Source organism: Musca domestica, unplaced genomic scaffold (genome assembly GCF_030504385.1).
Source record: "Musca domestica strain aabys unplaced genomic scaffold, Musca_domestica.polishedcontigs.V.1.1 8, whole genome shotgun sequence".
Lineage (NCBI taxonomy): Eukaryota > Metazoa > Arthropoda > Insecta > Diptera > Muscidae > Musca > Musca domestica.
The window spans coordinates 8165058-8189420 of record NW_026712409.1 but is presented as its reverse complement, the minus strand read 5'-3'; the positions used below and the strand labels follow the sequence as shown (position 1 = coordinate 8189420).

Here is a 24363-nt window from a genome sequence, read left to right as displayed (position 1 = left end):
TTTCACTTGGAGATCTCTCATCCCAGAAAAAATAATAACTTTACTTCATCCTCATATAGGCTACAGTAGTCGGAACCACTGTTACCCCATTCTGATATTGCAGTACACTTTTCACTCTCTAGATCACACCTTTATTATTCTGTAACCGTAGAACTTTTGATCTTGGATTTCATTCGTAGTTTCATGTTAAATTATTCTGTTTTTTATTCAATGTTACTTTATTATTAAAAATATATTTTTTCTTTTTATTTCAGGTAAGTGATATTGATAAATAGTTAGGTAAGATCTGGTTATATCGAACTTATATTTGTAACGGACTATTTTTTAATAAATCCCACAAGCCACACCCAAATTGGGTAGATTCTGGGGATTACGACAGTACGTACTCCAACCGCTCCAATATTGGAAACCTTTTGCTTCGAAGATTTTCACAGCACATTCCACATCTTGGCTGATGTCATCGGTGAGGAAATCTGTAGAGAATAATGAAATATATATATTTTAGAAAAATGAAAAAAAAAAATAACTGTAAGAGAACATGGGTTAAGGTAAAAAAAAATATATAGGAACTTTTGATATTTTTTCAAATGTTTCTTTTTAAAAGAAAGCTAAATTCGACATTTTGTGACTGAAAAAATTGTCACTGAATCTAAATTTACTTCTTTTTAAATAACCATGCCCTTATAAAAAATTCTGCAATCCTTACTTTCACACTTAATTTTACAGCAGGGATATTTCTGGACATCACAGGCCGTCACTTTGTTATCCACGGAATTGCATTCTTTGCTGCTAATTTGAAAGATGCCAAGTTTTCTCTCACCATTGCCCAGAGGGGTTACTTTTTTCGTGTCACGATCACTTTCATGTTCTATCAAACAGATCCCTATTAAATAAAGAAAAAAATGTCAAGTCAAGTAAAAAAAATAATAAAAAAAATAAAAAAAATTACAGTGGATCTTCCAATAGACACTCTCATATACGGATATATACACATGGCTACAACATTACTTAAAAAAGAAACATAAATACAGGGTGAGATAAAAAAACTGCAACAAAGTCAAACGCCATAATTTTTACGTTTTTTTTTAATTTTTTTTAATGAAAACAAAAAATGTCGGAAATAGCATCAAATTTTAGAATAAGTTTAGATTTGTTCGAATTTGTCACCTTTGGCACGAATTATGGCCTTTAAACGGCCAATGAAACCGTTACACGCTGCCCGAATGTTGTTGTGCGGTATTTTGGCCCATTCTCGGCGAAGCGTTTGTTTCAGGTGATCGAGACTTTGGTATTTTTTAGTGCCAACCTTGCTTTCCAAAGTACTCCAGACACAATGGTCCAACGAATTGGCAACCGAAGTTTTTGGTGGCAATTGTGCGCGAGGAACCTCATTTTGTAACCATTCTTGGGTGCTCTGCGGTATTTTGGTCCATTCACGGCGCTTGGAATTTGGTGCCAACCTTCCTTTCCAAAATACTCCAGACACAATGGTCTAACGGATTGGCATCCGGAGATTTTGGTCACCATTGTGCGCTGGAAATGAAGCGAGGAACCTCTAATTTGTAACCATTCTTGGGTGGCGCGTGCTGAGAGAGCGATGGTGCTGAGTCCTGTTGGAATGTCCAAGGTCTGCGGCCAAAATGTTTGCGTGTCCAAGGCTTTAATACACCCTCCAGAATATTTTCGCGATAATATTCGGCATTTATTCCGATGCTACGGTCTATTAATATGAGCGGAGAGCGATCATCGGCTGTTATGGCGGCCCACACCATCACCATGGCCGGCGCTTGAGTTCTGTTGGCCAACCGTAGGTGCACACTTTCAGCTGATCTCTTTGGCAAGTAAACACGATCATTTTGTTTGCTGGACAACGAAAAAACTGCTGGACAACGAATGTTTTCTCATCGGAGAAAACCAAATTCGGCAGTTCACCACTTTTGGCCAGTTCACCACTTTCGCCCAAGCGAAGCAACTCTTTAGCTCTTTTGAGTCTATTTTCTTTCTGTTGAGGTGTAAGTTCTTGCACTTTTTGGAATTTCAATGGCTTTACCCCGAGCTCATTTTTCAATATTTGCTGAATGATATTGCAATATGTTCAGCTCACGAGCCATTTTTCGGCCACTGCGAAGCGGGTTTCGATCAAGTCGCTTCTTTAATTTTCGATTCACTTCTGCTGATGTTGTTATTTTCTTTCGTCCACTTCCTTGACGCCAAGCGATGGTACGAGACACAAAAGATTTATTCAAATTTAAATGCTGGAGTGCTCTTACAATAGCCACTTGTGGTTTTCCAGCCAAATATAAAGAAACCACACCATCACGCTTGAATTCCATCGCGAATAACTTTTTTTCTGGAAAATTCTCACCGAAATGCTTAGCGTACGCTTGTAAACGATATAATGAGCTGTCACTGGAATAATTTTAACAGCTGTCGGACGAGTGGCTTAGAAATGACAGCAGTCTGAAGTTGGTCGCAGTTTTTTTCATCTCACCCTGTATGCTTATATTTTCATGACTTAGAAATTACTTGAAAAAACTAATCATTAAATTTGTTATGCCTACTTTAGGGAGGCTCCACTGTAAATCACTTAGTTGTACTCACAATTCGATAGGAATGTCTTATTCACCCGATATTTGTCCAGCAACTCGCGTGCCAATTCACAGCGTAAATATTTCTTGCCCTGGACCCTCGAAGTCGAGTGTAGCAGCAGAATCGTTGTTGTAATTAAAAATATTAGCAACAATTTGTTATTTTTACGCTGATACATAATTGCTCTGACATTAACTTCTAATCTACAAACAATTTGGAATTATTTTTTTTCCTCCCGTTGAAGAAAGAAACAAAAATCCTCCGAAAAACCTTCCAACAAATCCAAACGCTGTGTACGAACTGAAAACGTAAATTGATTTATTTAGAAATGCTTTTTTTTTTTTTCAAAATAACATTGATCTTGATTATTCCGCAGAATTCTCTGTGTGGTTGTAGTGTCACTCGCAAATATTGCATTGTGGCTGTTGTGCGGAGTAAGAGAGGAGGGTATTTTTGCAATTTGCGATAAGAATAAAATATTCTGCCACAGGCATCACTAAATAATCGCATTTTTGTCGCTTTTTTTGGGAGATAAGGAAATGGGGGATTGCTGAGATTTTTACCGGTTGTTCTATTGACAAGGCCAAAGATTATTTGTTCCCCGGGAGAGATGATTAAGCTTAGAGCGTTTTTCGGGTTTTAAGAATATTTGGGCTTTAGAGGTCTGCTTTAGAGGTCTGCTCTTCATCTTTTTTAAAGATGAATGTTTAGAAATCATCTATAAGAAGACAATTTTTTTCAAGTGTGAAAAAAGTGGATTTTTTTTTTTTTTGAGAAAATTTTTAATGACTTTTAAAAAAGAATTTTTTAGAGTAAAATCGAGGATTTTTTAATGAAATTTTAAAGGAAAAATGTATGTTTTGCTAAATTTAAAATCAAAAATTTTTAGGGGAAATTTCTGGGAAAATATTAAGGAATTTTTTAAAGAGAATTTCTATAAAAGGGTTGAACTTGTTTTTTTTTATAGAAAAACGTAGATTTTTATAAGAGTTTTAAAATTTTTATAAAAGGTTTAAAAAGTTGTTTTTTTTTTAGAAAATTTGAAGGTAAAAACGTAGATTTTAAAAGAAAAATGTATGTTTCGCTAAATTTAAAATCAAAATTTTTTAGGGGAAATTTCTGGGAAAATGTTAAGTATTTTTTAAGGAAATTTTTATAAAAGGTTAAAACTTGTTTTTTATTTTTTTTTTGAAAATTGGAAGGGAAAAAACGTAGATTTTAAAGGAAAAATGTATGAGCCGCTAGAGTTAAAATCATCAATTTTTAGGGGAAATTTCTAGGAAAATTTTAAGGATTTTTTTTAAGGGAATTTTTATAAAAAGTTAAAGCTTGTTTTTTTATTGAAAATTTGAAGGTAAAAACGAGAAAACCTATGTCTCGCTGAAGTTAAAATCTTAATTTTTTAGGGGAAATTTCTGGGAAAATGTTAAGGATTTTTTAAAGGAAATTTTTATCGAAGGTTAAAACTTGTTTCTTTTTTATACAAAATTTGAAGGTAAAAAACCTAGATTTTAAAGGAAAAATGTATGACCCGCTGAAGTTAAAATCATAAATTTTCAGGGGAAATTTCAGGGAAAATTTTAAGGAATTTTTTAAGGGGAATTTTTACAAAAGTTAAAAAATTTTTTTTAGAAAATTTGAAGCTAAGAAAACTTAGATTTTGGAAGGAACTTGTTTGCGATTCTGGCCTTAATTTTTAAGCAACAATTTTAAAAACCCTCTTAAGTAAAAATAAAGAAATTTTGATTTTTTTTTTGGGTTTTGCCAAATGTCATTTAAGAGCTCTTAAAATATATTATATATATTGCAGGTCAACATTCTCTAAAAAGACAGATTTGTAAAGAAATCTTTAAGGCCCGAAATCTCGAATCAAGTCCTTACACGTAAATTTTCAAAAACAGTTTTTGAGTCTTTCTTGTCTTTGGAACGTGAAATTTCTAAGCACCACTAAGGGACATAAGGTTCACCCAGGCTTTCTACATAAATTTTTAAGATCCGGTTGAGAACTAAGAAATTGTCCACTAACCTCTTAAGGCCGGTTTAATGTCAAAACTTGTGAATTTTTCAAGGAATTTTTCTTTCTAGGTCCCTGAAAGGCCTAATATTTTTTATGTTGAGGTACCACACATTACCTCAAACTTGAATTTTGAATTTAATTAGTGACGACTTTTTATTATATTACGGGAGTAAGAAATCTTTTAGATCTCTTCTCTAGATAGAAGAATTGTCAGGGTTCTTCAAGAGATAAAAGAACCAGTAAAATAGTATCAGTCGGTTTTGACTACAGATTTATACCCCCAGCCTTGAGTTATGATTATTCAAATTATTGACCTTTTTTGGGTTATAAAGATTGTAGAGATCGGGCCATTCCTTCTGGTACTTCCCCTAAAAGGGTCAAAGTTTTAAATAACCAACACGATCATAATATCCGAAATAAGCTTCATGTTCTCTTCATATTTCACATATATCATAATTTCTACTAACACAAAATCTGCTGTGAAAATTGGATATATCGATCCACTCCTAAATTCAAATTTTGAATATCCGTGAAGCTCATAAACATCTTTTGGAGTTCTTCTATAGTGCAAAAACAGGCACCCGGGCCTTAAATGAGAGCAATTCTCTCCACACTCACAATCAGAACCAATGAAAAACAATGTAATCAGAGAGTAATAATATTGAGCGAAATTCTCTCCACGCAAATTGGGTGAACATAAAAGCATGTCTCTCCGCCCGATCCTGTTCTATAGAGAGAGGCTTCGAAGAGACCTTTTGAGGTAGTTCTGTAGTCTGGTAGACCTGTTAGATGTGTAAGCTCATGAGATCTCTAAAATGTTCTTAATATATTAATATATAAAGGAGTGTCAGAGAGATATGAGCCATGCAAGAGCCCTCTGCAAATTGAGGACCTTTAAGAGATGAACTTCTCACATAGATCGTTTATATCCTTTATATAATGAACGCCCTCCGCAAATCGAAAACCTTTGAAAGATCTTCAATAGGTGGAAAAACTTCAAGGTGAACATTCAAATGTCTCCGTTAGACGTTTTTAGTGGTCTTTTAAGCTCAACATACCTCTAAAATATCCTAGAACGCCATTAAGGGGGTTTCCAGAGATATGAACCATTTAGGGGCCGCTTAAGACTTTTAAAGACGTTTGAGAAATTTGAAGGAGGTTGGAGAACTTCAAGAGGGTATATTATCGATAGAATTACATCTAAGCTCAAGAGACTACTAAAATATCCCAGAACGCCATTAAGGGGTTTCCCAAAGATATAAACCAATTAGGGGCCGCTTAAAAATATTAAAGACCTTTAAGAGATTTGAAGGAGGTTGAAGAACTTCAAGAGGGTATATTATCGATAGAATTACATCTAAGCTCAAGAGACCTCTAAAATATCCTAGAACGCCATTAAAGGGTTTCTCCAGAGATATGTGCCATGTAAGAGAACCTCTTCGAACTTTAGAAGACCTTTGAGAGATTTTAATAGGTGGAAGAACTTCAAAAGGGTATGTTATCGATAGGATCATTTCTAAGCTCAAGATACCTCTAAAATATACTAGAACGCCATTAAGGAATTTTCCGGAGATATGAGCCATGTAAGGACCTCTTCGGACTTTAGAAGACCTTTGAGAGATTTTAATAGGCGGAAGAACTTCAGGAGGGTATATTATCGATAGAATTACATCAAAGCTCAAGAAACCTCTAAAATATCCCAGAACGCCATTAAGGGGTTTCTCAGAGATATGAGCCATGTAGACGAAGATCTTTGATAGATTTTAGTAGGTGGAAAACTTTAAGATGTTGTATTATCGATAGAATCGCATCAATAAATCGGGGATTTTTAAAGATCTTACATATTCTACATGCATTTTTGAAGGTCTCCGGTAAAAATATACGTAACACACATACAATATATTTTGAAGAAGACAGGAGAACTCCTTTAGAAGACCTTTAAAATTTTTTAAAAGGGTTTGTGGTTTTTCTTAATTTCGAAATTCGATGGGGCAGAATATCTTTTAAAGGTCGTTTATAAACCTAGAAAGCACTGCTTATGATTCTCATGGAATAGAAGATTTTTTAGATGTATTCTTGAGATATATGTCACCACAGAGTTTTTTTTTTTTGTATAACCTCCACCATTCGATGGAGGGTATATTAGCTTTGTCATTCCGTTTGTAACTCCTCGAAACACCCTACAAAATATATATATATTCTGGATCAGCGTAAAGTTCTAAGACGATTTTGCGATGTCCGTCTGTCTGTCTGTTAAGGTTAAGTTCGAAAATGACACGTCTTCGTATAGACCCCGTATAACGGTTCCTGTCTTTATTCGGTATTTTGATGGTTTTAGAGACATTATTCGCCCGAATTGATTCAAATTTCGTATTCGAAGTATGTGATGGGTACGTCAGCCTATGCCTGAAAAACTCGTATGCAGGTCTATGTCTTCGTATAGCCCCCATATAACGGTACCTCCCGATATTCGGTATTTGATGATTTTAGCAACATCATTCACCCGAATTGTTTCAAATTTCATATTCGAAGTTTGTAATAAGTACTGCAGCCAATGCCAAACAATTTTCTATGCAGGTCTACGTCTTCGTATAGCCCCCATATAACGGTACCTCCCGATATTCGGTATTTTGATGATTATAGCGACATTATTCGACGGAATTGTTTCAAATTTTATATTCGAAGTTCGTAACGGGTAGTACAGCCTATGATAATGAATTACTTATGCAGGCAGGTCTGCGTCTTCGTATAGCTCCCGTATAAAGGTCATCATTTAAACGGAATTTTTCGGAATTTCTTGACATTTTCAAGTTCTATCCAAATGGTGAAGGCCCGGCCGAACTTATTTTTTACTTGTTTTTTTTTTTTTTTTTTTTTTTTAATAGAAGTCCCTAGGGTATCTCTTATCCTCTTGGAAATCATCTTCGAAGGCCATTTTTAGTTAAAAGACCTTTAGGAGATTTTTTTTTCAAATGAAGGAGGCAATTAAGATGTCTGCCGTAAAACAGAGATGTATTTTTGTAGCAAGTATTTTGAAGATATTCAATAAAATAAAATCCATCTCAGCGCAGCAGGAGGCAATTGTGAAGCCTGCCTCAAATAAAGATGTTTTTTTATGTAGAAAATCTTTCGAAGTCATTCCATAACAGAACATCCCGCTCAGTACAGCCTATTGTACTTCTAGAATTCCCCATTAAAACAGCCTCTGCCATAATTTACATGATTATGACTTAGAAGAAACAAAAAAAAATTAATATTTTTACACAATAATACTTATTTAAAAATAAATTATTGAAAAAAAGCTCTCATTAGCCTCCTAACCACAGAGACAAAAAACACAGATCGTGTATTTGACAAAACTGTCACAGCAAAGTAAAGTGAGGCGTTTTGTTTGCGGTTTTAGCGGCGCACACTAATTCGTATTTTGGCAGGGGGTCTCGATTTGGGAAGGGCGGATAGCAGAATTCGTAGTGTTATTTGACAATAAAACAAATCCATTTGATGTAATCTTTTTCGAAACACTTATTGAATATGGTTCGATAACATGTTGTTCTTTGTTCGAATCGTTTTGCTACGAATTATGTTGGAAGAATACAAAATCGCCGAGAACAAGATGTGAATATTAATTGTGGAGATTATTTGGCCGCACTTTATGTTATGTTGTTTTCTCACTGATGTTCTGCTAATGACTAGTTGGCTGACTGGCTGACTGACATTTCACAAGTAGTCAGACACAAGTAATTAGTAGCTGGATACACAAAGAAAAAAAAACTGATCTCGGCGAATAGATAGATTATTGCAGTTGTTTAAAAGAGATATAAATAATATTTGAAATTGCATGAGATTTTTCCAGGCATTTAATGGGTTAATCTATTAAAATGGCATTGCTTTGCAAGGGCTATATGTTCAGTTTCAATATTTCTATAACACGGGGCGAAAAATTCAACTTTTCCAATAATTATAGGGAAAATCCAGCAGATTATAAAAGCAGTGGTAACAACTAAAAAAGCAGCTAAGTTCGGCAGGGCCGAAATTTTTAAAACCCTCCGCCATGTTGAAGGATTTGGAAAATTTTCAAAAAAAGAAAAAAAATCCGTAGAAAAATACCTCCCTTATATGAGGGCTATACCAAGACGTGGTCCCTCATAATAAATTTTTATACCCTCCACCATAGTATGGAGGGTATATTAAGTTTGTCATTCTGTTTGGAACACCTCGAAATATACATTTTAGACCCCACAAAATTCAATGTTGATTTAGCGATGTCCACCCGTCTGTCCCTCTGTGGAAATTACTCTAGCTTCCGAACGAAATGATGTAGATTGATAAAATTTTACTCAAATGTTTATTATGTTTGCAGGACTTTTGGTATTGAAAATGGACTATGTAGGTTCACGTCTTCGTATAGCCCCCATATAACGATACCTCCAGATATTCGGTATTTTGATGATTTTAGCTACATTATTCACCCGAATTGTTTCAAATTTGGTATTTGAAGTTCGTAATGGATATTATAGCCTAAGACAGAAAATTGTCTGTGCAGGCCCATGCCTTCGTATAGCCCCCAACGGTACCTCCTGATATTCGGTATTTTGATGATTTTAGCGACATTATTCACCAGAATTGTTTCAAATTTGGTATTTGAAGTTCGTAATGGGCAATACAGCCTAAGACAGAAAATTGTCTGTGCAGGTCCACGTCTTAGTATAACGGTATCTGCCGATATTCGGTATTTTGATGATTTTAGCGACATTATTCACCCGAATTGTTTCAAATTTGGTATTTGAAGTTCGTAATGGATACTACAGCCTAAGACAGAAAATTGTCTGTGCAGGTCCACGCCTTCGTATAGCCCCCATATAACGATTCCTCCTGATATTCGGTATTTTGATGATTTTAGCGACATTATTCACCGGAATTGTTTCAAATTTGGTATTTGAAGTTCGAAATAGATGCTACAGCCTAAGAAAGAAAATTGTCTGTGCAGGTCCACGCCTTCGTATATAACGGTATCTCCCGATATTCGGTATTTTGATGATTTTAGCGACATTATTCATCGGAATTGTTTCAAATTTTGTAGTTGCAACTGCATTGACGTTTTGAAAGTTGCAACGCGAAGTAACCTGAATAGAGGGTGCAATTTCCCACTTCTTGCATTTTTTTTCACATGTTCGGATTCAGATTTTTTGGAATCCATTGATGTTCGGTACATAGGGTCTTTGGCAATATTGCAGGTAAAAATACGAAGATTATTTCGGTAGACATTTTTAACCCTCAAGCTAGTTATCAAAGGGGTCTTTTGGTCCTTTTTTCAAAATATGGTTAAAAACGCCCGTTAAATGGGATCATAGCAAGTCAAAATACTTTACAAAATTATTTGTCATAAAATTCTGCTATAGGGTCTAGAATATGCAAAAAGTCTAAACCTTACCTAAAGGACAGGAGTTCATATCTATCAAAAACACATTTTGGGGTTAAAACATTACTTTATGTGAGTTTATGGAAAAATCTCCTACAAAACATCATTTTAGAAGAATAACATTAAAGACAAAAATATTCTTCATCAAATTTCACTATAAGTCACTCAAGAAAAAAAAAAAAATAATATTTTCTTTGTATATCAGAAAAATAGGTCTATCAATTTTCAAAAAAAAAAAAAATAAAAAAATAAAATAAAATAAAAAAATCCAATTTTTGATCAATTTTTTCTTGGCCTTTTTTTGATTGTACCCCTAAAAGTAACATAAAATTTCGTTTTAGGCAGAAATGATCAAAAGCAGAAATATTCTACACAAAATTTCACAACAAATTTCAGAATAGACTATAAATCTAAATACAATAGTTTTTAAGAAAATTACGTTCGAAATTTATGATTTATAAGTGAAAATTTGCTTTTTAATGGTTAAACCCGTACCTTATGTGAGTTTATGGAAAAATCTCCTACAAAATATCATTTTAGAAGAATTGCATTAAAGACAAATATATTCTTCATCAAATTTCACTATGAGTCACTCGAGAAGAAAACTCAATATTTTTTATTGCATATCCCAAAAATATTTCCATCAATGTTCCAAAAAAAAAAAAAAAAGCCGAAAACATTTCTTAATTTTTTATCAATTTTTTCTCGGGCTTTTTTCGAGTTGACACCTGAAAGTAACATAAAATTTCATTTTAGGCCGAAGGTGTCAAAAGAAGAAATATTCTACACAAAATTTCACTATAAATTTCAGATTAGACTAAATATCTAGGTACAATAGTTTTTTAAAAATTACATCCGAAAGTTATGGATTACAAGTGAAATTTATGTGTTCTTTTTTTGCTGTACATTTAACGCGTTTCCATTCAAAGTCAAAATCTCCCTTTATACTTGATTTTTTGAGAAAAATGTCAAAGGAAGAATTATTCTAGATCAAATTTCATTGTGAGTTTCTGAACAAAAGAAATTTGTATATTCAATGTGGACCATGAGAAAATATCATAAATTTTTGTTTATAAAAAACCTTAAAAAATTTAATTATTTTTCCAATTCGCTGTAAATTTTCTTATAATACCCCTACACTAGTCAGCCTAGATACAATTCCAAATGAATTTGTTAGTACTCGTTTGCAGATCAGACCCCCAAAGGAGTTTCGGATTCTTAGTAATACCTTAATTTTTTTTTTTGAAAATTTATACTTTATATATTTTCCAAGTCCTTTGTTTTAGATTTATTTTAAGAATTCTTAATGCCTATACGCCGATGCAAAAAGTCGCGATAGCGGCGTAACTGTATTGATATTACAGGCAACACTTAAATTTGGCAAGTTTTGAGGATTACGACAGAACGAACTCCAACCATTCCAATTTTGGAAGCCTTTCAAATCGAATATTCTTTGGGCACAGGCCACATCATCGGATATGTCGTCGTTGAGGAAATCTAGAAAGCAAGAAACAGAAGGAGACATAAGAGAAAGTGGGACTTTTTTTCTGGGGTTCACTCACTTTCACATTTCACTTTACAGCAGGGATATTTTTGTGTGTCACAAGATGTCACCTTGCTGCCATCGTTGCATTCTTTGCTGCTTATCTGGAAAATGCCGAATTTGTTTACACCATTCCCAAGGCGGGTGACCTTCTTTGTGTCGCGATCACTTTCGTGTTCAATTAGACATATCCCTGGAAAATAGAGACAAAGGAAGGTATTGTAAGGTTTTAATGAAATTGTAAGCATAGATTTCAGATAGAGATAGAGAAGGTCATTAAGATAATAATACTGTACAACACAAAAAATAATTATAGGGAAGGTCCAGCAGATTATAAAAGTAGAGCTAACAAAAGAAGACACTTGTGTAGGCGTTTTGAAAGATTATATCACAAAGTAACCTAAATACAGGGGGCAAGCCCTCCCCCACCCCTCTTCCACACTTCTGGAAATTTTCATATTAATATTCTTCGGAATCCCTGCATTGGCAATATTGCAGATAAAAATACTAGGAATATTTTGTTCGAAAATATTAACCCTAAAGCGAGTCAACAAAGGGGTCTCTTTGGTCCTTTTTTTAATATGGTGAAAACTTTCCTACATTATTTTCTATTGTACAAAATTATTTGTCACAAAATTCTACTATAGGTCAAAGAAGGCATTAAAAGTCTAAATCTTACCTAAACGCCAGGAATTCATATATATTAACAAGTAAAACAGCAGTAAGTTCGACCAGGCCGAACTTTGAATACTCTCACCTGGAACAAATTTGAAAATTTTCCAAAAAATAAAATCCGTTAATAATTCTGTTAAAATCTTAAAAATACCGAATATAACCGTTATATTGGGGTCTATACGAAGACGTGGACCTGTATAGCCAACTTTTGTCATAGGCCATTACAATATCCAAATACGAAACTTGAAAACTGGTGAATAATGTAGCTAAAATCATTAAAATACCGAATATAAGGGATACCGAAATAGGGGGGCTATACGAAGACTTGGACCTGCATAGACAATTTTCTTGCATAGGCTGTAGTTTCCATTGCGAACTCTAAATACTAAATTTGAAACAACTCCGTCGAGTCATTTCGCTGAAATCATCAAAATACCGAAGATTGGGAGGTACCGATATATAGGGCCTATACGAGGACCTGGACCTGCATCGACAATTTTCTGAAATAGACTGTAAGTACCCATAAACAACTTCAAATACGAAATTTGAAACTATTCTGGTGAATAACGTCGCTAAAATCATTAAAAATACCGAATATTGGGAGGTACTGTTATGTGGACCTATACGAAGACCTGGGTCTACTAACGAAATTTTGTGTCATAGGCTGGAGTACCTATTACAAACTTCGAATAAAAAATTTGAAACAATTCCTGTGAATATTGCATCTAAAATCAGCAAAATACCAAATATAGAGAGGTACTGATATATGGGGCCTATACGAAGACCTGGACAAGCATAGACAATTTTCTATCACAGTCTGTAGTACCTATTAGGAACTCAAAATACGATATTTCAATAACTTCGGTGAATATTGTACCTAAAATCGTCAAAATACAGAATATAGGGAGGTACAGATATATAGGACCTGAACCTTTAAATTTAATTTTGTGTCACATACTGTAGTACCTATTAGGAACTTCAAGTGTGAAATTTTAAACAATTTCGGTGAATATTGTACCTAAAATCGACAAAATACCGAATATAGAGAGGTACTGATGTATGGGGCCTATACGAAGACCTGGACCTGCAAAGACAATCTTCTTGCATAGACAGTAGTATTCATTGAGATATTCAAATACAAAATTTTAAACATCTCCGGTGATCTCCGAAGATCGGGAGGTGTCGTTAAATGGGGGATATACGATATCGTGGACCTATATAGACAACACTCTTCCAAGCGGTAAAGTACTTAGATGGAACTCCTTTTTTGGATTTTCAGACAATTTTATTGAAAAATTTGGCTACAATCATCAAAATACCGAATAACAGGGGGGTACGGTTATATGGGGGCTATACGATACCGTGGACCTTTATAGATAATTCTTTTTCAGGGGGTAAAGTGCTTAGAAAGAACTTCTAATGTGGATTTTCAGAAAACTCCATTGAAAAATGTAGCTAAAATCATTAAAATACCTTCTATCGGGAGATGCCCTTATATGGGGGCTATGAGATATCATCGACGTATATAGACAATACTCTCTCAGGGGGTAGAGTACTCAAAACAAATTTTTTTTGTGGATTTTCAGACAATTTCATTGAAAAATTTGGCTACAATCATCAAAATACCAAATATCAGGGGGGGGGGGGGGGTTACTCTTATATGGGAGCTATACGATATCGCGGACCGATATAGCCCCTTCTTCGATCTTCACCTGCCTGTAGACAAAAGATTGATATGTGTAAAATTGTAGCATCCTATCTTTATTCGGTTTGACTGCAATTTCATTGAAAAATTTGGCTACAATCATCAAAATACCAAATATCAGGGGGGGGGGGGTTACTCTTATATGGGAGCTATACGATATCGCGGACCGATATAGCCCCTTCTTCGATCTTCACCTGCCTGTAGACAAAAGATTGATATGTGTAAAATTGTAGCATCCTATCTTTATTCGGTTTGACTGCAGCATGAGACGGGCAGGGCTTAAAATCGTTACTTTGTGTGAATTTGTGCAAAAATCTCCATCATTTTAGAAGTATGTCATTAAAGACAAAAATATTCTGTATAAAATGTTACTATAAGTCACCGAAGATAAGAAATCTCTATTTTCATTGTATATTAAATAAATATAGGTATCAATGTTCCGAAAAAATTTCAGAAATTTTTTTTCTTTTTTTTTTTTTTTTGATAATTTTTTCTCGGACTTTTTTCGAGTTAACGGCTGAAAGTAACATCAAATTTCATTTTAGGCCGAAGGTGTCAAAAGAAAAAATATTCTATACAAAATTTTATTTTAAATCTCAGAATAAATCATATAGCTAGGTACAATAGTTGTTACGAAAATTTCATTAAAAACTTATTTGAAAAATAAAAAATAAATAAAATAGACATTTTTTATAAAATAGATTTCTATAATTTCTTTAAATAGTAAACTTCATCCCTTCCCTCCCCCAAGACTGAAATTTCTCCAAATAAAAAAAGAAAATACTTACAATTCGATAAAAACGTTTTATTCACTTTATATCTCTCCACCAGTTCGCGGGATAATTCACAGCGTAGATATTTCTTGCCATAGGCGGGGGAGGTGCAATGCAGCAGCAACAGCAAGACAATCGTGATTGAGGCAATCAATTTTAATTTGACTTTTTGACTTTGCATATTATTGAATGATTACAATTGTACTTCAAACAAAAATCTAAAAAAAATAAATAAATAATTAAAAATTATTATTACTCTCTCTGCGTACCACCTCTCTTAGGAGAAAGATCTCTGCCAGGAATGACAGTGATCTTGAAAATACAAAAATTGAAATTTTCTCACATTGACAATGTCTTGTAAGAATATTTCACCTAAAGATAACCGAAAGATAAGAGTGTTTATTTTTCAAATAGTTTAGTTGGGTACCATTCGTAAACAAACAAAATTTCAAAATTATTACAGTGGAACATGGCTAAAATGGACATTGGTTACTAAATATGATTTTATGAAAAATAATTGCTAGGGGTTTTAATATACGAACAAAGACACATATTTCGGGTATTCGTACTTAGGGGTGGGGTGAAGGCAGATTATGAAAATAGAGCTAAAAATAGAAGACAATAACAAAGTATATATTTTATTGATCAGCGTAAAATTCTAAGACGATTTAGCCTTATACGTTCATCCGTTTGTCCACCTGTTGTAATCATGCTAAAGTCAAAACAAATAAAGATAGTAAGCTAAAATTTTGCACAGATCAGCCTTTTGTCTGCAGGCAGGTCAAGTTCAAAGATGGGCTATATCGGACTACGATATCGTATAGCCCCATGTAACGGTACCCCCCAATATTCGGCATTTTGATGATTGTAACCAATTTTTTCCAAGAAATTTTTTGAAAATCTACAAAAGGAGTTCTTTGTGAGTACTTTACCCCCTGGAAGAGAATTGTCTATATAGGTCCACGATATCGTATAGCTCCCATACAACGCCGCCCCCCCTATATTCGGAATTTTGATGATTTTAGGGGCATTATTCACCCGAATTGTTTCAAATTTTGTATTAAGAGTTCGTACAGACTATGCCTAAAAATATCGTATGCAGGTCCACGTCTTCGTATAGCCCCCATATAACGGTACCTCCCGATATTCGGTATTTTGAGGATTTTAGCGACATCATTCACCCAAATTGTTTCAAATTTCGTATTCGAAATTTGTAATGGGTACTACAGACTATGAAAAAAAAAATCGTATGCAGATCCAGATCTTCGTATAGGCCCCATATATCAGTACCTCCCAATATTCGTTTTTTTGATGATTTAAGCTACATAATTCACCGGAATTGTTTCAAATTTTGTATTTAGAGTTCGTAATGGGTACTACAGCCTGTGACAGAAAATTGTCTAGGCAGGTCCACGTCTTCGTGTAGGCCCCATACATCGGTACCTCCCGATATTCGGTATTTTGATGATTTTACCGACATTGTTCACCGGAATTGTTTGTTTCAAATTTTGTATTTAGAGTTCGTAATGGGTACTACAGACTATGACAAGAAATTTCGTATGTAGTTCAAAGTTTTCGTATAGGCCCCATTTGTCGGTACCTCCCGATATTCGGTATTTTGATGATTTTAGCGACATCTTTCACCTGAATTGTTTCAAATTTCGTATTCGAAGTTTGTAATGGTTTCTACAGCCTGTTACAGAAAATTGTCCAGACAGGCCCAGGTCTTCGTATAAGCCCCATATCACGGTACCTCACCATATTCGGTATTTTGATGATTTTAACGCCCGAATTTTTTGAATCTTCGTATTTGAAGATATTAATGGCTACTACAGCCTGTCACAGAAAATTGTCTATGCAGGTCCAGGTCTTCGTATAGGCCCCATATATCGGTACCTCCCCATATTCGGTATTTAGATGATATTAGCTACATTATTCACCGGAATTGTTTCAAATTTCGTATTTGAAGTTTGTAATGGGTTCTACAGCCTGTTACAAAAAATTGTCTAGGCAGGTCCAACACTTCATATAGGCCCCATATATCGGTACCTCCCCATATTCGGTATTTGGACGATTTTAAGTACAATAATCCTCGAAATTATTTGAAATGTCGTATTTGAAGTTCCTAATAGGTACTATAGCCTGTGACAGAACATTTTAGTATGCAGGTCCACGTCTTCGTATATGCCCCATATATCGGTACCTCCCCATTTTCGGTATTTGGTTGAATTTAGCGACATTATTCAGCGGAGTTGTTTCAAATTTTGTATTTAGAGTTCATATATGGAACTACAGTCTTCGACAGAAAATTGTCTATGCAGGTCCACGTCTTCGTATAGCCCCCATATAACGGTACCTCCCTATATTCGGTATTTTGACGATTTTAGGTTCAAAAATCATCGAAATTATTTGAAATGTCGTATTTGAAGTTTCTAATAGGTACTACAGCTTGTGACAGAAAATTGTCTAGGTAGGTCTAGGTCTTCGTATAGGCCAAATATGTCGGTACCTTCCAATGTTCAGTATTTTGATTATTTTAGGTACAATATTCACAGAAATTATTTGAAATGTCGTATTTGTAGTTCCCGTCGTATTTGTACTACAGCCGGTGTTTTTAAAATTTGAACAGAATTTTTAACGGATTTTATTTATTTATTTATTTATTTTTTTTTTTTTTTGAAAATCTCCAAATTCGTTTCAAATGGTGGGCCGAAATTTGAAAACCCTCCACCATTTCAACAGAATGTGGAAATTTTCAAAAAAAAAAAAAAAAAAAATCCGTTAAAAATTCTGTTAAAATTTTCAAAACACCGAATATACCCGTTAAAAAGGAGGGGGGCTCTTTACTTGTATAACTTTACTGTCTTAGAGCCATTCTAGGCTTGAAAAAAACGCGGATTTAATAGTACTCGGTTTGTAGATCAAAATTCAGAAAAAAAAGACTCGGGTTGTTAGGCCAAACTTTTATAAGGCTTTTATATAGTCTCGACCCTATACAAAGGCTCTCCACACTTTAAGATATATTTCACATGTTTCACATTTAGGATAGAGTTTTTGAATTTCATAGAAATTTTTAAATTGCATGCAGAATTATTGGTACATAAAATGGGTTATATCGGTCCGCAATTTTTTATAGCCTCCATATAAGAAAAACTTCGATTTCAGGTATTTTTAACGTTTTCGCCATATTTTCTCTTTAATTTCTCCAATTGTTGGTATTTTGAGTCCTTGTTATATAGAATCACTACTAGGAAGAAAAATATAAATTTTGGACCACGTTTTGAAGATCGTACCTAATTTTTCCCACATTTTCTAATTAATTTGTTTGAAAATATAAATATGGGCTCTTATTACAACCCACCCACCGTCACTATAATTTGGGAATGGACCAAGCAAGTATCTTCAGCCCAAGGTCTTATGGATTTAATTTTCTAACTTTCATTAAAAATACTCACGTTCCACTGTAAAATATTCTCCCATCACTTCTATGAACGATCATCATTCATTCAAAGAGAACCCGCAATTGGTAAGAAATAACCGGTTGAATGTTGGTCGTGGTCGATGACGGCCACTTGGGCAAACAGACAGGCAGTCGAACCGTTTGACTGACATACAAACAAACAAACAAACAACCATAATAATAACAACATGTGAATATAGATGAAAACAAAAAAAGAACAAAAAAAAAACAATTGCTACAACAACAAGCGCAGCAACATCAACGGGGCACACACTGAACTGATAAGGAAGAATCTTCTTTCTATTCGAACCATAAAAGGTGATGGCAACCTTTTTGTGTTGTTTCTGGGGTTTTTTTTTGCAACAACATCAATGCCACATCAGTTGCAAAACAGGTGAAGAAGATGTTCTAGTTGTTAGTTGGCGTTTTTTTGTTTTGTTTTGTTTTTCTCCGGCCATCCACAATTTTGAACTGGATACTTAGGATCCGATAGATTTCACCAGTACAACATTTCAATTGGACCATTTAAACCATTGAAAAAAAGAGCACAACACAAAAAAAGAGATTTTGAAAACAAAAACATGACATTTGTAAACCTTTTTGCTTTGGGCGCGTTTTTCGTTCCGTAATTCTTCTTCTTCTTCTTGTTTTTGCAAAAATTTATTTTAACTCGCCACCAAGAAGACAACTCCCCCCCGAAAAAATTAAACCAAAATCGATTCGATTCAAAATTAAAACACTTGTTGTTTCAATAAGTACGTTTTAAATACTGAAGACCTCCAGCTGGTGGCTATGCGGAATACCAGCGCACGGGGACAGCACGACAGACAGTTGTTGTTTGTGACGATGACAACGACGACGATAGCAAAACACAATAAAAACATTGTTTAAATTTGTTGTTGTTGTTGTGATGGTGGTGGTTGTGCCATATGAATATTGTAGTATTTTTAATGTTTTTTGTTTTTTTCTTTTCGTATTTTATTTTATTTATATTTTTTTTCAGTTCTGCACATTTCTCTCTCGTTATTGTTGTCACGGTTTTGTACAATTAAATTTTCTGTTTAGTGATTTCTATTGAGTATGACAACAACAACAACCACAGCAACCAACTATCATAAGTAAATAATAAAAAAACCTCATAGAGGATCGAAACGAACTTGATGTACCCTAATATCCGGGTTTCACGGATTACCAACCCATTATTTTAAAAGAAAATGTCGCATGAAATAATAAGCTCTTTTTCAAATCCAGCAAATTATGAATGTAGAGCTAACAAGCAGTAATTTCCGGGCCGAACTTTTTTTTTCAAAAAAAAAAAAAAAATAAAATAAATTCGTTAAAAAGTCTTTTAAAATCTTAAAAAGGTCGAATATAGCCGTTATATTCAAATTCGAAACTTGAAATAAACGGTGAATAATGTACCTAAAAATCATCAAAATACCGTATATAGGGAGGCACCGTTATATCGGAGCTATACGAAGACCTGGACCTGCATAGACAATTTTCTGTCGCAGACTTTAGCATCCATTACGAACTTCACATAAGGCATCTCAAACAATTTCGGTGAGTATTGTACCTAAAATCGTCAAAATACCGAATGTGGGGAGGTACTGATATATGGGGCCTATACGAATACCTGGACCTGCATAGACAATTTTCTGTCACAGACTGTAGATCCCATTACGAATTCTAAATACGAAATTTGAAACAATTCCGAGGAACAATGACGATAAAATCATCAAAATACAGAATATTGGGAGGTACCGTTATATGGGGGCTATACGAAGACGTGGACCTGCACTGACAATTTTCTGTCATAGGCTGTAGTAACCATTACGAACTTCAAATACGAAATTTGAAACAATTCCGGTGAATAATGTCGCTAAAAGTATTAAAATACCGAATATCGGGAGGTACCGTTATATGGGGGCTATACGAAGACGTGGACTTACATGGCCCATTTACGAACTTAACCTGCCTACTGAAAAAATAAACATGTGTGAAAAATGTTAGCCTTCTATCTCAATTCGTTCGAATGATAGCGTGATCACAACATACAAACAGACGGACATCGCTAAATCGAATTAGAATTTTACGCTGATCAAAAATATATATATGTATTTTGTTGGATCTGACAACGGAATGACAAAGTTAATATACCCTTCATAGTATGGTGGAGGGTATAAAAATGAAGAAACGTTTATCGGCGTTTTGAAAGCTTACATCGCCAGGTAACCTAAATAGAGTGGTCCAGTTCTCCCCTCTTCCAAATTTTGTGAAAATTTCGGATTAAGATTCCTTGGAATCTGTTGATTTTAGGTATATAGCGTCTTTGGCAATATTGCAGATAATACGAGGATTAGATAATACGAGGATTATTTCGGCAGATAATTTTAACCCTCAAATGAGTCAAGAAAGGGGTCTTTTTGGTACTCTTTTGAAAATAAGGCCTAAATCTCCCCCTTAACGACATCGTAGCCAATATAAATATTCTACAAAATTATTTGTCATACAATTCTACTACAGGTCCCAGAAGATATCAAAAGTCTAAATCTTAGCTAAATGCCAGGAATTTATAAATATATAAAATACTTTTTAGGGTTAATGCCATACTTTATGTGAGTTTATCCGAAAATCACCTACAAAACATCGTTTTAGAAGAACAATCATTAAGACATAAATACTCTTCATCAAATTTCACTATAAGTCACTAAAGAAGAAAAATCTGTATTTTCATTGTATATTAGAAAAATATTTCCAAAAATGCTCCAAAAAAAATCGGAAGATATTCCCTAATTTTTTTGATAAATTTTTTCTCGACCTTTTTTCGAGTTGACATCTGAAAGTAACATAAAATTTCATTTTAGGCAAAAAATGTCAAAAGAAGAAATATTCTACACGAAATTTTACTATCAATCTCCGAATAAATGATATATCTAGGTACAATGGTTTTTAAGAGAAGTACATTCGAAATTTATGTACTACAAGAGAAAATGATGTATTTAATTTTTTACTGTTAATTTAATACGCTTCCGTTCTGAGTCAAAATCTCCCTTTATACTTGATTTTTTAAGGAAAATGTCAACGTAAGAATTATTCTAAATCAAATTTCATTATGAGTCTCCGAACAAAAGTAGCTTGTATATTCAATATGTACCATAAAAATATCATACATTTTTGTTAATAAAAAAAATACCTAGTTCATTTTTGAAAAAAATTAACCCTTTTTCCAAATTCTTTCCAATTTTCTTATAATTTCACTCTTCGATAACCTGTTTTTAATGTTGAAAATGCCAAGTGGAGTCAATAGCACTCGTTTGTAGAACAAAACCTTAAAAGAGTTTCGGTTTCTTGGGCCAAACTTTGTTAAGTGGTTTATATAATTTTGACCATATACTAAGGAACCCCTTTAGTTTGAGATATATTTGCCAAAATTTAGGATAGAGTTTTGAAATTTATTAGAGATTTGTGGACTACATCCAGACATGATTCATTTTCTACATTCATTTTTATTAACTCACTTTTAAAAAAGTGATCACAAATAATAATGAGTTGTTGCCATTTTAAAGTTTTATTAACTCACTCTTAAAAAGTGATCAATGTAGAAAATGAATCATGCCGGTTCATTTATTTGGTATAGTACTCATATAAGGATAATTCCGATTTTAAGTATATTCTACGTTTGCGCCTTGTTTTCCATTTAATTTCTCCAAAATATGGAGGCTATACGAAGACGTGTTCCTGCATGTGTAATTTTTTGTTATAGGATGTGGTAGCCAATTACGAATTTAAACTACGAAATTTGAAACAATTCCGGTGAAAATGTCGCTAATGTCATCAAAATTCCGAAAAAATGACCGTTATATGAGGGCTATCCGAATATGTGGACCTGCATACGAATTTTTTTGTCATAGACTTCAACTACGAAATTTAAAAAAATGTCGGTTAATAATGTCAGGAGGAATCGTTTTATGGGGGCTATACGAAGATGTGGACCTGATTACGAAATTTTTTGTCATAGGCGGCAGTACCCATTACGAACTTCAACTACGAAATTGAAAACAATTCCGGTTAATAATGTCGCTAAAATCATTAAAATACAGAATATCGGGACGTATCATTATATATGGGGGCTATACGAAAGCGTGGACCCACATGGTTCATTTACGAACTTAATTTACCACATGGTTCATTTACGAACTTTGCCTACTGGCAAAATATTAAACCTTGAATTATTTTCCTTAAAAATTGTTATGCGGATCTTAAAAAGATTCCTTAAAACACATAATTATTAGCAGGCTGATCCTTACAAAAATGTCTTCATTGATCCTTAAAAAAGCAAGACTTTATTTCACATAGAAATAAATAAAATTCACCAGAAATAAATATCATAAAAACCCAGTGTAGATTCTTGAATTTTTTTCCTTAAAAATCGTATCCTAACAAAAAGTCCCTAAATTAGTGGCTGATCCTCGCAAAAATGTCTTTATTGATCCTTGAAAACAGTCCTTAAACTACACTCGACAAAAAAAATCCTAAAAATCAGTCTAATGGTCTGTCGATCCTTGATATCCTTAAAATTGCATGATTATTATAATGTTGATCCTTAAAAAAATTAACTATGATTATTCATTGCATCCTTGAAAAAATATCCTTAAAATCCTTTACTGAACCTTATTATTGGTAGAATATATGTCAAGGAGGTTTTCAAATATTTTTTTAGAGGTATAACCGAGTACCACTTTTTAGAATTCCAATTCTTGGTCGTATAAGTAAACTTCCTAAAACGACTTGGTGTCTCAAGATTGACTTCTTTTCGAAACCTGATAGCACGAATAGGAATAGGAGAACTTTGTACATAATTATGAGATTCTATCTTCAGTCCTCGGTGAAAATATTTTCTACTTTTGACTTATTTAGAAGCTAATTTGATCTTTAAATTGGGAATTCTTAACTTTGAGATAAACTCCCTTTTCGTATCTAAAAGGGTTATTGAAAGTACATTTACACTGGCTTTTATATACAAGTCACCAACGACTGGATGAATCGATTCTGATTACCATTTATTTTGAAATCTTCATTGAAACTATTTGAAACCACTTGCGAAGCACTTGCCACGCAGAATGCGTAATTTAATTCCGCTGATTTCAATTTCTGTACTTTTAATGGAATTCAAAAAAAAAAACGGAACTGTAGCACTTCCCAATCCCCAAAATAACTTATATGGCCATGTATAGGGTTTAATGAAATACACACAGTATGATGTGTGTGTATGGCTTAATACACGTGCATGTGTGTTTGTGTTGAATTGTTTTTACTACCTGCAAGCAAATGTTTGCGTTTTGTTAATCGTATTTATTTAAATTATATTTTTCAACAAATCATATGTTTTAAGCTTTTTATATTTTATTTACTCTTTCTCTATCTCTCTCTCTCTCTCTCTGCGGGAGAAAGAGACTGTAAATCAGAGAAATATCTGTTGTTGAAAATGATGCCTACGTGTAGTGGGTGTAAGAGCTTGTGTTTGCACAATATTGTTTTGTTCTTGCTCTCTCTCTCTCCCTCTTTCTCACTCTCGGTGTAAAGATCATTGCAAACTCTTATCTGTTTGAAATTTTGCATGCAATTAGGCAATGAACGTTGACGGCGGGTCTTATCGGCTAATTATGGATTTCTTGGAATTCCCCATTGTTCTGAAAAAAAAAAACGTAACATTGTACATAGTATTTAAACTATAAAATGATAATGGGTTATTGCAGGGCATTTGATTAAATAAACTTAGTTAACGTTAACAGGGTGAGATAAGAAAACTGCAACAAAGTCAAAGGCATACTTTTAACATTTTTTTAAAATTTTATTGAATGAAAGCCAAAAATTTCAGAAATAGCATCAAATTTTGGAATAAGTTTAGATTTTTTTCGAATTTGTCACCTTTGCCACGATTTATGGCCTTCAATCGGTGATCAACACTTTTGTATTCTTTAGTGCAACCTTGCTTTCCAAAATACTTCAGACACATTAGTCCAACTGATTGGTATCCGGAGGTTTTTTGTGGCCATTGTGCGGTGGAAATGAAGCAAGGAACCTCATTTTGTAACCATTCTTGGGTGGCGCGTGCTGAGTGCTGTTGGAATAACCAAGGTCTGCGGCCAAAATGTTTGCGTGTCCAAGGCTTTAATATA

The 24363-nt window shown here is 33.9% G+C and overlaps 3 protein-coding genes across 6 annotated transcripts in view; 1 reads left to right on the top strand and 2 right to left on the bottom strand.

The window, feature by feature from the left end:
• The window catches only part of LOC101900102 (leucine-rich repeat neuronal protein 1), a 62494-nt gene that overhangs the window by 18813 nt on the left and 19318 nt on the right, over positions 1–24363 (top strand). The gene's annotated exons all lie outside the window — the stretch shown is intronic.
• Positions 218–2889, bottom strand: LOC101899931 (lysozyme-like). The gene is made up of 3 exons (XM_005187451.4): positions 2602–2889; positions 707–883; positions 218–473 (listed from the first exon to the last, which is right to left on the bottom strand). The coding sequence occupies exons 1-3, from the start codon at positions 2765–2767 to the stop codon at positions 325–327; spliced, it is 492 nt and encodes a 163-aa protein (XP_005187508.1). The 5' UTR covers positions 2768–2889; the 3' UTR covers positions 218–324.
• LOC101899548 (lysozyme c-1) lies at positions 11273–19052 on the bottom strand. 4 transcript variants are annotated; one of them, XM_011295843.3, is made up of 4 exons: positions 18941–19052; positions 14737–14939; positions 11588–11761; positions 11273–11522 (listed from the first exon to the last, which is right to left on the bottom strand). In XM_011295843.3, the coding sequence occupies exons 2-4, from the start codon at positions 14900–14902 to the stop codon at positions 11329–11331; spliced, it is 534 nt and encodes a 177-aa protein (XP_011294145.1). In that variant the 5' UTR covers positions 14903–14939; positions 18941–19052; the 3' UTR covers positions 11273–11328. The 4 variants fall into 4 exon arrangements, with proteins under 4 accessions (XP_011294145.1, XP_005187505.1, XP_058986864.1 ...); XM_005187448.4 differs by lacking the exon at positions 18941–19052 and adding an exon at positions 18778–18932; XM_059130881.1 differs by lacking the exon at positions 18941–19052 and adding an exon at positions 18511–18632.